Source organism: Zootoca vivipara, chromosome 11, assembly GCF_963506605.1.
Source record: "Zootoca vivipara chromosome 11, rZooViv1.1, whole genome shotgun sequence".
Taxonomy (NCBI): Eukaryota; Metazoa; Chordata; class Lepidosauria; order Squamata; family Lacertidae; genus Zootoca; species Zootoca vivipara.
The window spans coordinates 589,429-604,212 of NC_083286.1; the positions used below are offsets into that span (position 1 = coordinate 589,429).

The 14,784-nt window shown below is 44.6% G+C and overlaps 1 protein-coding gene across 5 annotated transcripts in view; it reads right to left on the reverse strand.

Annotated features, from left to right (window-relative positions):
- The window catches only part of SMC5 (structural maintenance of chromosomes 5), a 45,626-nt gene that overhangs the window by 13,794 nt on the left and 17,048 nt on the right, over positions 1-14,784 (reverse strand). For all 5 annotated transcript variants that reach the window (XR_009558303.1, XM_060280040.1, XM_035099570.2 and 2 more), the window contains 7 exons: positions 14,013-14,126; positions 13,390-13,484; positions 12,918-13,050; positions 11,209-11,382; positions 9,455-9,624; positions 6,959-7,082; positions 4,269-4,391 (listed from right to left, as the gene is read on the reverse strand). Coding sequence is in view for 4 of the 5 variants with exons in the window: in XM_060280040.1 (XP_060136023.1) it covers positions 4,269-4,391; positions 6,959-7,082; positions 9,455-9,624; positions 11,209-11,382; positions 12,918-13,050; positions 13,390-13,484; positions 14,013-14,126 (933 nt within the window). In the remaining variant the exon portion in view is untranslated. The remainder of the gene's footprint in view (positions 1-4,268; positions 4,392-6,958; positions 7,083-9,454; positions 9,625-11,208; positions 11,383-12,917; positions 13,051-13,389; positions 13,485-14,012; positions 14,127-14,784) is intronic.

The following is a 14,784-nucleotide window of genomic DNA, read 5'->3' on the forward strand; positions in this document are numbered from 1 at the left end:
TAATAGACAGAAGGGGGATGACATTAACATTAGGAAGAACTTCCTGACAGTAAGAGCTGTTTGGCAGTGGAATTTACTGCCAAGGAGTGTGGTGGAGTCTCCTCCTTTGGAGGTCTTTAAGCAGAGGCTTGACAGGCATATGTCAAGTATGCTTTGGTGGTGTTTCCTGCTTGGCAGGGGGTTGGACTGGATGGCCCTTGTGGTCTCTTCCAACTCTATGATTCTATAACGACAGTATTATTATTTTCATGGAAAACTCAGCTAAACGTTGACCAGAGCAAGGCCTTGAGAATTTGTGATCCACCAACCCAGTAGACTTAACAGGCCATCCAGGAGCAAAATACACTTTCCCAAAATAAAGGATGCCTTATATGGGCTCCTTTGGGAGCAAGGGCAAGCTATAAATTCAATAAATAATTAATTACTCTGAAAAGCTAAAAATGGAGCCACAAGTAGAAAGGGTCCAGGGGGAACACCAACCAGGTGCGGAAGCGAGGGCAGCTCCATCCAGCTCATCCCTGTGGAGTCTGCAGCTGCCATCAAGACTGAGGGAAGAACCATGTGGCAGGATCTGCCTTCCTGGCTTGCTCTGGCCAGTGTCCACTGCTAGGGAGGACAGTGTGCCTGGGCAGCCAGAATCAGCACAGAAGAAGTGTACCTTGAAGACCTTGCGCTTCATTTTCCCTTGTGTGTTGGGCCTTTGAAGCCTGAGCAGAGGCCAGAGGGACAGTCCTACGACTGATTTTTGTAAGTGTATCTGAAGAAGTGTGCATGCACACGAAAGTTCATACCTATGACAAACTTAGTTGGTCTCTAAGGTGCTGCTGGAAGGAATTTTATTTATTTTTTGGGTTAAAGAGTGGGGCGCAAAATGCCTTAAGTAAATGCATCCTCTGTAGCATTGTAGATAAACCCTTAAATAATTTTTTCAACCTGCAAATGTTATTAAACCTACATCTCACAACCTAAAAATAATTGTATGAATTAGTCCACAAAGCTGTTTCGCACACGAACTTTTCCCACAAGATAAATTCTAGAACCATCTCAGTGGAGTAAAACACATCTATTTGGATTTCCAGCATTTATTTATTTCACGCATATGCACACAACCCAGGGTGTCCTGGCCTAGTACTTTGCAGCCTCCCAGGGATGGCAAAGCAATAGGGAAACCTGGGACAGACAGCTGCTGTGTGTACTTCAAGAGAGCAGGCCGATTTCCACAAGTCCCATCTGATCTGAACATCCGGGAACTTCAGGCATTGGCACAGAGTTTGCTTGTTTCTCTTCCCCTCCTTCCCCCCCCCCCCTGCTATATCTTGTCTATGAGAACATGAAGTGGTCAAAGAGTCCAGGAAGCTCCCTTGGTGGCCTTGAGCCATTCTCTGGGTCTCAGCCTAACCTCACAGGGCTGTTGTGAAGATAAAATGGAGTAGAAGAGAACAATGGAGGCAAGGTGGATAAATCAATAGATAAATCAATAAACCTAAAGGCACAGACCAGTCTGATCTATTAATCTCTGTACAGCAAAATATTCATCCACAGAAGGTGTTTCAGAATCACAGGAGAGAGGAAAATGTCCAAGCTTCAACAGTTAGGAAGCAGCTCATAGCAAGATGAGCTGCCATTTTCCCTTTCCCCACTTGCTCCTGCTTTTACCAGCAGGTTAGCTGAGCCGCCAGAAGTGATCAGAAGCAACTGTGCTGTGAATAATGGCAGCAGGGCCATCGGCTGGGGTGGGAGGGGCCATTCAGGTCATGGAGGAACTGATGAGACACTGCCAGGCTCCAAACAGTCAAGGACAACATCAAGGTTCAGCCACTTCTCAGAAGTGGCAGGAGCTCTGGTACATGCAGCTCCCCTCCTTGTGAGCTAACAGGGTAGAGGAATAGATGCGGCTCTTCTCTGCCAAAAGGACAATTCCCTGAAGGGTAAAACATGCATCATGCTGGACTATCTAAAATAATAATGATATACTTAGTATTTAGGATCATTATTCTTTCTGCCTGTTTTCTACTATCAGTTCAGAAAGAGATATTTGGCAGAGTACAGTGGATGCCCGGGTTGCGAACGTGATCCGTGCAGGAGGCATGTTCGCAACCCGCAGCGTTCACAACGATCCAGCGTTTCTGCGCATGTGCGATTTAGCGCTTCTGCGCACTGAAATCCAGAAGTAACCCGTTCCGGTACTTCCTGGTTCGGCACGGATCACAACCTGAAAAGACGCAACCTAAAGCAGCTGTAACCCAAAGTATGACTGTATTGGTATTTCCTCATATGTCTTATTTGACTCCACTAGGAGCAAAAGGATGGGAGCCTACTGAAAAATAGTAGCCAGTGACTAACACTACCATTCAAACTGAGCTGAAAAGATTGCCACTCTAACAGTGTTCCAAAACTTTTAATTATGAAAAATAACACAGAAGGAAAACATGATTGTTGTGTTCTTAAAACTCATTCTAAAATAAATACTGCAATGTATGTTCTGAACAGTACTTGGTGCATTTTTGTCCCCAAATGTGCCACGGTACATGTTCCAAAAAATAAACGAAAAATCAATTAATCCAAACAAGACAATTATCAAGTCTCTCTCAAAACAGTTGTCAAACACAGAGGTGGCTGTGCCAATTATCTGACGAGCAGATGGGGCTAACAATCCTCCCTACTGTTCCATATGGGTCATAAACACATACAGTCATACCTCGGTTTAAGTACACTTCGGTTTGAGTACTTTCAGTTTAAGTACTCCGCTTTCCACTACTTTCAATGGGAAGGTTCACTTCAGGTTAAGTACCCTTCAGGTCAAGTACAGACTTCCGGAACCAGTTAAACCACTGAGCCTAGGGCTTGCTGATCAGAAGGTTGGCGTTTCGAATCCCTGTGACGGGGTGAGCGCCCGTTGCTTGGTCCCAGCTCCTGCCAACCTAGCGGTTCGAAAGCACGTCAAAATGCAAGTAGATAAATAGGAACCGCTACAGCGGGAAGGTAAACGGCGTTTCCATGTGCTGCTCTGGTTTGCCAGAAGCGGCTTTGTCATGCTGGCCACATGTCCTGGAAGCTATACGCCGGCTCCCTCGGCCAATAATGCGAGATGAGCGCGCAACCCCAGAGTCAGTCACGACTGGACCTAATGGTCAGGGGTCCCTTTACCTTTACCACTGTATTTGCCTCTCACATTCATTAAGAAAATTAAATAACCAAAATTGCTTAAGATAAATATTAAGAGTTCTTGATCTAAGGTGCTATTGTTTAGTCGTTTAGTCGTGTCCGAATCTTCGTGACCCCATGGACCAGAGCATGCCAGGCACTCCTGTCTTCCACTGCCTCCCACAGTTTGGTGCTTTTTTTGTTCAGGTGCTATACTGAACAAAAAAAGCACATATAATTTGCTAATGTGCATGTGTCATTTTTAAATGTGCATGCATGTTAACCAGGAAAACATACTCTAATCTAAGAGATGTTTTACTTTTCTTAATCACTGTGCCGACAGAACCCACATAATGCAGCATTTGTCTCCCACAGAAAAAGGCTGGATATTGCCTGACTGCCACTACTTGTACAATGCCTTTTTTAAAGACCATCAGCACAGCTCACTAACAAAAGAAGGTAATTGCTGCTATTAATGGTGCTCTATTTACCTGCATTTGCAGTCCTCAAAACTCAAGGATAGGCTTCCTTTAGCAGGTAAGGGAAACTACCAGGGAAATTGCTCTCCATGTCAGGGTGCGTAAAAATGATGTGAAATGCTGGTGCCCTATGTAAGCATTGTGCCTTTTCATATTATTTTGCAGATCTTGATTGAATATACCCCGTTTTCCCGAAAATAAGACATACCCGTAGCAGGATTTCTACGCGTTTCCGCAATATAAGCCATACCCCGAAAATAAGACATGGACGCAGCGCCTCCCGGCAACAGCTTACTGCCCTCAGCCATGCCACGCGGAACCCTTCCCACTGGAATAAGACACACACACCCAAAAAAAGCCACAAGACTGTCTTTTTTTTTCGGAAAAACACAGTACTCATGAACAAGGAAGCTGTCTTGCAGCAAGTAAGACCACTGAGCCCTCCTGGCAAAATGTTGGGGGCACCAATTTGCAAACGTTCTCCAAGGATTTCAGAGGGGGACTTTCTCAGTCCTACATGAAGATGCCTTTTGCAGGAAGAGCATGTCCTCTATCACAGGACAATGGCCCATCCCCTAAAGAGTATTCCATATATGAGAGTGGGTTTTCAACCTCATTCAACAAGTGTGAGAGTGCATGTCTTACCTCTGCAGCTCGTAGTTGGACAGCGCAGGCTTTATATTCAGCCTCAAGTCTGCTCTTGTGGAAAGCTGCTTTCATGTTCTGTAGAACCAAATCTGTTTTCTGTTTGTTCAAGGTCACACAACTCTGTAGAAAACAAGTATCATTTAGAAGATTTTGCTAAAAAGGGAAGCATTTATTTTTCTTCAATCTGGTGTTTACCCAGATGCAATGCCTCTTCTGTTTGATCAAACACTTGGCAGCTGAGAATAAAGTTTGCTTTTCCCAGGGTGAGTAACAATTAATTCCAACCTACCAGAATGATAGCGCAAAGCACTTTTTATTATTTACTCGCTGGCCCGGCCACGCATTACTGTGGTTCATCCCTGTGACTGCCCCCACCCTGTTCCGACCCATGACCTATTCTGCCCCCTCTTCCCCCCACCCCGGGTCATCCCTGTGATTCCCCACAGTCTGTCCCAACCAATGACCTATTCTGTCCCGTTCCCCCCTCCCAGCTCTCAGGCGTAGCCTGCCTTGTTCTAGAGGCAGCGGAAGCAACTGGGGTAGGGGTTGCGATGTCGGGTGAAGCGGCAACAGGGGCGGCCCGGCGCTTGTGGTGTCGGCAGCCAGTCTGTCTCTCGGGCGCAGCCTTTGGGGTGCGGCCTGCATCGGAGGTGGGCTCGAGGCGCCGGTGGTGGTAACTTTGGGGGTGTGGCCTGCGTCGGCCGTTGGGGGGGGTGCAGTCTGCGTCGGAGGTGGGCTCGAGGCGTCGGTGGTGGGAGGTGGGCTCGAGGCGGCCATTGGGGTGCGACTGCAGAGGAGGGGGTGGATGGGTTGTGCTGGTGAATGGATATGCCTTCTGTTCCTTTAACGTCCACTGGAGGTGCAGTACCAGTGTAGTCGCTGGTAGAGGGGGCTGTTTTGCAACCTCTCCTGTTCCTTTTCCCCCCAGCATGCACTTTAGGGTGAGTTGTGAGTTCTGGAACATGGGGTTTTACGTGGCCCAGGTGTGACATCTTTCTTCTGAATTGCATAAGATACCTCGCTTATTCGTTTGGGATGTTGTGTCAAAATTTGAACGGAATCGGTGAAGTAGTTTCTGAGAAAGGTTGGAAGTCACACACATACACCTTACCTTTTACATTTATATATATGTATACTAGCTGGCCCTGCCACGCGTTGCTGTGGCTAATCCCTGTGATTGCCCCCACCCTGTCCTGATACATGATCTATTCTGTTTGTCGTCGTCGTCCCGCCCCCCCCCCCCCGTCGGCTTATCCCTGTGAATCCCCCAACTCATAGCTGCCAAGTTTTCCCTTTTCTCGCGAAAAAGCCTATTCCGCATAAGGGAAAATCCCTTTAAAAAAGGGATAACTTGGCAGCTATGCCCCAACTCCCTCTTCCCGGTAAGCCCCACCCAGGGGAGGTGTGGTTCCCTGGGTGATCCTGGTATTTGGGGGTGGGAGGGGCGGGTTGAGGAAAGGTGAGGGTCCTTGGGTGGTGTTGGTATTTGGGGGGGTGGGAGGGGCGGGTTGAGGAGAGGTGAGGTTCCTTGGGGGGTCTTGGTATTGTTTGGGGAGCGTATTGTGGGTGGAGGGTATTGGGGGTAGAGGGTTGTAGTGGGGGTTTGTGGTGGGGCGGGATTCCAAGGGGGTGTGTCCATGAGGGTCATGGGTATTTGATTGTGGAGAGGCGTGTGGAGGGTGCAAGTCCGTGGAGGGTGGGGGTGTGGAGTGGGTTTGATGGGGGAGGGGGTCACGGGAGTTAGTTTGGAGAGGGCTAGGGCTGTTGTGGAGGCTGCCTGGTCCGTGGGGATGGTGTTATTGGCGACGGCGGAATCAGTGGGGTGGGGTTGGATTGGTGTGATCTCCGGGGCAGGGGTGGGTCCCGGGAGGCAGCAGGATCGGCGGGGGTGTGATCTGTGGGGTGTGGGGTTGCTCAGGGGGGTCGCGGGGTGGGGGTGGGATCCGTGGGGTGTGTGGAGTGGGCTTGGTTGGGGGGAGGGGTCGCTGTGGAGGGGCTTGGTCGGGTGGAGGGGGTCGCTGGTACGTGATCTCCTGGGCGGGCGCGGGTCCCTGGGGAGCGGCCTGGTCTCGGATGCGCGATCTCCGAGGCAGGCTTGGTTCCCCGAGGAGCGGCTGGGTCTCGGGGCGGTTTGTTCTCTGTTGGCGGCGTGGTCTCCGGGGCATGAGGGATTGTGGGAGTATGTTTGTCCGTTGTTCGTTGAATGTCCACTGGAGGGTGCAGGGTTTTTTTACCACAAATCCAGGTTTTTACCTGTGTTAGGTGTGTCAGCTGGTCAGTGTAAGTGCATGATTACCTGCTCACATGTGACTCTGAGGTTGTGGCCAAATTTCAGGACAATCGGGTAAGTGATTGTGGGAGGAAAGTGGGGAATAACACACACACACACACACACACACACACATATATATATATATATATATATAATTAAAATTTATATCCCACCCATCACCTTGTAAAATACTTATGAGTGGGCATTTTTGTAGACTATTCCTTTGGAACATTTGCACTGTCATGTATCAGGCTCATAACAGCATTGATGTTAATTGGACTCCTTGAGAAATAAAATGTTCAATACATCTATCGATTAGGTCTTCGTTTTGGGGAAGGGGGAGTTCATCATTATTTGAATAACTTCATAAAACGCCAACAATACCAATAGCAGCCTTTGAGAGATGTGTCTTTACCTTTATTAGTTGCATAAATTCTCTGACGAGTTTTACTTTCTCAGTGTTAATTTTTTTTACTGCAATATTCGCTTGCTCAGACACTTCTTCCAGGTTGACGGCCTCTTGTTCCATTTGTCTCAAACTGTGCAAGGAAGATTTAAGGGCAATGCTGTTTGAATGACTACAAAATTCCTAGTTCAACCCTATGAAGGCTAGATTTATGTTTTGACAATTAGGAGGCACAACAACTGCCTTTCAAAGTACAGAAAACCAGACTATCTTGTGCAAGCTGAAGAACTGAAAAGAGTAAAGTCTACAAAGCTTTTACAATTAATAAAAACCTAATTTTCAAAAAGGGACGCGGGTGGCGCTGTGGGTTAAACCACTGAGCCTAGGGCTTGCTGATCAGAAGGTCAGCCGTTCGAATCCCTGCGACGGGGTGAGCTCCCGTTGCTCGGTCCCAGCTCCTGCCAACCTAGCAGTTCGAAAGCACATCAAAGTGCAAGTAGATAAATAGGAACCGCTCCGGCAGGAAGGTAAAGGCATTTCCGTGCGCTGCTCTGGTTCACCAGAAGTGGCTTAGTCATGCTGGCCACATGACCAGGAAGCTATACGCCGGCTCCCTCGGCCAATAATGTGAGATGAGTGCTGCAACCTCAGAGTCGTCTGCAACTGGACCTAATGGTCAGGGGTCCCTTTACTTTTCAATAGTGCCTCTAAAACACATCTGCCCTATCATTCAATTAACAAGTTATGTCCTGACTGAAGTTAACAAGCACAGGAGAAAACAGGGATGCCTGTCATCATTATCTCAATTCTTCAAGCTAAATTCTGTCAACCCTTAACCATTTTTGGGCTCAGGGCTGAAATCTTGTTACAGGTAGGTAGCCGTGTTGGTCTGGATCGAAGTAAAATAAAAAAATTCCTTCAGTAGCACCTTAAAGACCAACTAAGTTTTTATTTTGGTATGAGCTTTCGTGTGCATGCACACTTCTTCAGATACAGTGAAATGGAAGTTTCCAGGCACTTATGTAGAGAAGGGGTGGGGAGGGGTGGGGATGGGGAGGGGGGATCACTCAGAAGGGTGGCTGAAATCTTAGCTGTCATGTTACACAAATTGCCCACCAAAGGGATAGCAGGTTCCATGAACACCAAAGGAGTTAATTATACAGCCAAAGTATAGCACTTTTAAATCTTCTTGTCTGGATGCAAAGGTCTGCAAGTGGAATTCTGCTTGCAGGGTGCTCTTTCCCATTTCCATTTCCCTATGGCAAGACCTGGAAAGCCGCTCTTGGTGGTTAGGGGGAACCTCCAGATCAGCACAGAAAATGGTGTCTGGGGCTGCAGGGGGAATTGGTGGAAGCTGAGGGTGAGCCCTTAACAGGAGACGATGTACCTTCCACTTGCACAAGATCACCTTCGGATCTAAGCCACTGATTTCAATGGGAAACTCTAAGAATATGCCGAACTCTTCCAATTTAAAATCCTAATAGATTTGAAAGTGCTTAAATTTAGCTGAATCCTGCCTAAGTATTCTTCTTCCAGGTTTTTAAGTACCAATGGGTGATTTGGTAAGTATGGGGACATTAACTTGCAAAAAAATCGCCCAACAGTTTTTTAAGAGGCACACACAGAACATCAAATTCTCAGCACATACCTTTCCTTACTTTCCCCACAATTTAATAGAATCATAGAGTTGTAGGATTGGTAGTGACCCCAGGGGTCATCTAATCCAACCCCCTGCAATGCAATATTTATATAACTTTCATAAGCCAAGTAATTAAATTCAATTGTCCACACTGCCTTCTTGTTTACAGCTGTTGTTTAAATTTCAAACTGTACAATGCACATGCGAGTACAGTCGTACCTCGGGTTGTGAACACCTCGGGTCACGCCCCGCGCGTGTGCGCAGAAGCACCGCACGCATTTGCGCATGCGCAAAGCGCGAAAATACCACTTTGCGCATGCGAAAAATGGCGTTTTCGGGTTACGAACTGCGGTCCGGAACGGATCGTGTTCGTAACCCGAGGTACCACTGTATGTACTTATGTGGTTTCCCCCTGCTACACTGTAGCAAAGAGGGCAAAGGGAACAGAACTGTCGAAGCCCTTCAAGTAAGCAAAGAAAAACTGAGGGGGACTAAGGACTTGAAGGGCAAAAATATGAATATGAATATAAATAAAATATATAATACATAAAATAAAACATAAATAAAATATTATGTAAATTCTAATGACATTTCTATTTGCCTTTTTAAAGTCTTTTAAAAAGGGTGGAAAGATTAATTGGACTTGTAGATCATTAATCCCCTATTTCCAACTTGATCTCTCATATCAATTTAATCATAGTCAGAAGTTCACAGTACTCAGAAGGATGGCAGGTTTTCCTAATGATTTAAATGGCTCCATGATCATCAATGGACTATCAAAGCAGTAACATTTCTGATCCAGGTTTGGCTCCGTGTACCGAGTGTTGTTTCTCTACATAATAAATAAATATAAAAAATAGCTATACCTGTCACTTTTCATACTAATTTTTGATTCCAATTGCTTCCTTTTGTTTTTTCTATCCAATAGCAACTTTTTCTGTTGTCTGAGGTCATTATCTCTGTGTTCCATACATTTTTGTCGTTCAGAGAAGGAAGCCATTTTAGAATCCACTAACTTCAGCTGCCTTGCAATTTCCTAAAGTAAAAAGTGCAGAAGAAAATCCCATTGCATAATGTGTTCATAGCCCTACCAAAGTTATGTGATCACTCACAGCTTTAAACCAGCCCACCACCTCATTCTACTCCCATGTTAATTTCCATGTTGAGTAAAGCAGCAATTTAACATTCAGACTAGTTACTATAAATGTCTCTGTTCTTTGCCTTTAACACCTAGGTAAAGCGACACAGCCCAGATATTTACAGTGCAATTCTAGATATATCTACTCAGATGTAAGCCCCACTGAGCTCAACAAAACTCAAATCTAGATTTGGATTGCAGCCTTAGTCTATTAAAGCTATGGTACCCTCCCGTATAAGGACGCGGGTGGCGCTGTGGCGCTGAGCCTAGGGCTTGCTGATCAGAAGGTTGGCAGTTCAAATCCCCGCGACGGGGTGAGCTCCCGCTGCTCGGTCCCAGCTCCTGCCAACCTAGCAGTTTGAAAGCACATCAAAGCGCAAGTAGATAAATAGGTATCGCTCTGGCGGGAAGGTAAACAGCGTTTCCGTGCACTGCTCTGGTTCGCCAGAAGCGGCTTAGTCATGCTGGCCACATGACCTGGAAGTTGTACGCCAGGCTCCCTCGGCCAGTAAATTGAGATGAGCGCCGCAACCCCAGAGTCGTCTGCGACTGGACCTAATGGTGAGAGGTCCCTTTCTTTACCTTTACCCTCCCATATTAACAACCTGTCAGGGCAGGTGCAATACCTGAAGCTTCAGCTGTCTGTTATAAAAATCTCTTGCATACCTCCTTAATGAAGTGCTATAAAATTATTTAGAGATTTCAGTTTTTGGAGATCAGACACTTAATACCTTAGTAAGTTGTTCATCTCTTTTGTGTTATGTACAATGTCCCCTCCCTCCATTCCTAGGCTTTAAGAACCTCAAGTAATGCCTTGCTCTGGATACAAAACAAAATTCAGAGGGAAGGCAGTGAGGAGGAGGGTTTTCTTTTCCTGCAGTGCCCCCCATGTGGAAGACTCTGCTCTGAGACTTGTACAACCAGTTTGCTAAGCCCATCTGAGAAGTATTGCTAAAACCTTTCCATTGGTTTATTTTTGCAGTTTTTACCAGTGCTTTTTTAAAAAAGTGCTTATGAGATGCCTTGAGACCCTTTCTAGCTGACTAGGGGAGCTAAATAAATAAATGGACAGTCAGTTGGTCTTCAGCAATGCTACCATCAGGGGGGTGACTCACTCAACCATAAGCTGTTAACGTACAAGTGCAACCTAAAGGATCTAGATATAGATAATAGAGAGAGGGATATGGTCACAGGCAACCATTTAAAAACGGAGTATTCCCTGCCCCACCCCCCAATGCTCACAGTGTTAATTAAATTAAGAAGGTGCACAACATTTTAAAGTCCAGGTATAAATATTCTTCTGATATTTGAAAGTGACTTTCAAGTGTCCTTAGAATTGTAGCTTTAGTGTTAAATGTGGTGAAAAACAGATATAAAACACCAGCCAAAATTGCTGACCAAAGACTTTACAGGATTAATAAGTCCCAACATTTCCAATCATGAGCTGCTGTTTTCCTAAATCATCACCATAAATCCACTTACCTTCTGTTGATTTTCCAACTGCCTTCTTTCATCTGCATCCACTGTGACAGTAAGGAACTGGGCTGGCTTCAGAGATGTATTACTGGTAATGGGCTGATTTGTGTAAGAAGACAATTTTACCACATATCTTTCTTCTGCTGTGTAGATGTTTCTCAGTCTGGTTTCCTTTATTACCTGCACACACAAAATTACCACACTACAATTATATCAACTCCAGAGGGATAGCTATTGCTATCCCTATTGTTAGTCTATTGCAACAAAAAATTCAATTTGTAGCAAATTTATTACAGCATACATTTTACTGGATTAGTCACTCACATCAGATGCATGCAGTATTAACCTAAATTGGCCTGAATGGCAGCGGGATAGCGGGAGTGGAGTTGCAGGCAGCAAGAAGAGAAGGAAATAAAGTGAAATGCAGAAACTACAGACTTTGAGATATGTTGGCGCCCCGGCGCTGAATGGTAGCCTTACCCTCTCCCCTTGCACCCTGGGTAACTTGGGGCTCCCCAGGGATCAGGATCCATTGATGCGTGACAGCAGCATACAGCTCCCAGAAACAAAGCTTTCTATCTCAGCACACTTTAAGACCTCTTCTGACTGGGAGTGTAAGAAAGAGGCTCATTTCCCCCCCTCCCTTCAAATTAAAGGCAGCTCACCAGGCCTGCTCTTCAAAGGGATGGGGGACGACGACTACTGGCCTTCTAAGACTTTGGGAGCTGAACTTCATGCAAGGTAGAAATGAAGTGATGTCTTAACTGCTGCTGATTCCACTTTTTTAGCTTGGTGTTGTGTGTGTTGCATGTACAGATGGTTTTAAGACAATTGTTTTTAGGATACTTTATCTGTTTTATATTTTATTGAGATCCAATTGATAGGAAAGCAGATTATAAATTTAAGCACAGTATTTATTATTATTTGCATTTGTTAGTTGCTTTATATATTAAAAAGTCTCCAAACAACTTTACAAGAAAAATACATACAGTTAAGTACAGTTATAAGCCAAGTTTAAAATACATTTAATACAAGATATCAAAAATGTTTATCCAACAAAACACTAAATAGTCAAAGATGAACACCACAATAGAGACTGACTTAACCACTAAAAGATTGGATTCCACAAATGGGGGTGGGGAGGGGAGTAAACACCCCTGAAGAACACCCCCTCTACATCTCCCTCCAGGCTGGGTCATGTGAGGAGGGGTGGTCTTTGGAACTGGGATTCTGAACCACATAAGGCTTTATAGGTCAAGTCAAACTCTCTAAATTGAGCCCATAAATTACAGTAATTGGTATTCAGTTCAGCCAGAATCAGTATATTGTGCTCAGACCTTCTAATCCCAGCTAATAATCTGGCTGGTGACTTCTGCAGAACCATCACCCCCCCAAAATCAAGCACCGCTCTCTCTCCACTGCTGCTGGGAAAAGAAAGAACAGAGATTACTTTCTCTGCTAATGGGGCAAAAAGACTGACCCCCCCCCATCTTGACACAGAGGGACAGCACATAGGAGAGGTGTAATTTGATTGCATGTGCTTTTATTAGCTGCTTGTTGCTCAATGTACTTTGCTAATGTGCTTATATAAGGTATGACAAGTTCATGGCCTCCTGATCTAGTGTTGCTTGCTTCTAAGGGAAATACAGCATCCTAACACCAAGAGTCTCCCTAAACACTACAGATTTCCATCTCTGTTAGTCAACATGCCTCACCCTTTCAATCATATTTCTGGTTTTCTCTGTGCCGACAGGGACCTCATGAATGTGATATCTTTCACACAGGTAACTCATCACAGGGTGGGGAGCATCAAACAACTCTCTCAAGTAAGAGAATACTCCATACCGGCTGAAGAAGGCAAGAGAGGCAGTTAAATACATTTCCCCCAACTAGTAAGATGAATAATCAATTCTCAAAGAGTGTTGGAGAAATGAATAAATATGAGCATACATATTTTAACTGAGATTAAATATTAAGATTCTGTAACATCAAAAGCCAAATTCTGCAAGCTGATGACAGGCAAAATTGAGCAAATAGAAAATGCTTATTTAATCAACAAAATTAATTTGATTCAGTATGCTGGGCATTGTGGTGAAAACAGCCAGGTCACTGCACAATTGCTTTCACATAATAACTTACACCCATTATTATAACGTAGGGTTTTGAGATAAATAGCTTAAAACTTACAACAGTTCTTCAACTGGTTTCAAAGGTCTGCTTTCAGCACAAGATTGACTTGGTGCACACACAGCATTCACTCTGAGCCTCTGGCGATCACGCACCTAAACAAGATTGCATCAATGCCAAGGGAACACTCTTAGCTGTCTTAACAGTTCTCTTGAGTAGGTAACAACAGTAACATTAGAGAGTATTTCAGAGGATCTAATTTAGAAGCACCTACAACTCCTTATCTGAAAGCCATTTCAATCAATTCAGGACAGGGTTAAGAAGGGCCTCACTTTTCTTTTTTGAATTATCTGCACCCTGTTTATTAAGTTAATTTTCCAAAAAGCCTAGCAACCATTAACTTTGTATCAGAAGAATAAAGAAACTGAATCTTCATATAGTCACTGTTATCAGGCAACAGTAGAACAGGTTTCCCCCTCTCTTGCTCAACAAGGTGACTTCTAAAAATACAACATTTAGTTGGGGGATGGAAATGCACTGGATAAAAGAAAAATTAGCAGTGCTTCATGCTACCAGTGTGGTGGGAGAGATGCAATGTTGGCAGATCAAGAGCCTACTTATTAGGCTCTTTGCTGCCTGGACTTCGATACCAATCAGTTTTTAATGCAGGAATTGGTCCTTGCCTCTCTTAGAAAGGTTTCCATATCTTCTTGGCTTTCAAAGACAAAGGCCCTCAAGTCGTTGGCTGAAATGTGATTTTCTACATATTTAGCATGCTTATGATCTTTCATATTGATCTGTGCAGAAAGAAAAACATCCAACAATTACAAACAGTGGCTGAAATTAATAGAAAAAGAACAATAAAATGCACATGAAGGCAAAGGAGCCAGTAAGATGATACTTGGGTTCTAAATAAATGGCAAGTACATTTCCAAATGTAGTTAAGGATGGATATTTGACTGAGGCTGCAAATCCTGTGCACACATATCTGGGAGCAAGTCCCACTGAATGCAATGAAGCTTACTTCTGTTTTCATCGTTGGCAAGATGTTGTTTTAGTGTAGTGTGTTTTAAATGCCTTATAATAAAATTATATATTTAAAGTATGACTTACATTAAATGGGCATCAAGAAATAAAATAAAATGAATTAAAATGTGCTCTATTCTTTAAAATGGCTCAATAGTCATTATGCTGTGGCTAATTATTATTATTATTATAGAAGTACCTTAATTCATATGTTGGGTGGTTACCCTGTGGCCCTGTCGTTATCTTTGTGGGAGAGGAGATACTGCAGTATGGTGCCATCCAGATGCACCCTGGAAACCTAGTACTGTAAGTCCCAGGTGATGTGGGAGGAGCCCAAATGAGCACTTTTTCTTGAGGGTAACTTCAAGATTAGACTACTGTAACACACTGTATGCAGGTGCTAGGGTGCTTAGTGAGACACCCAGCTTT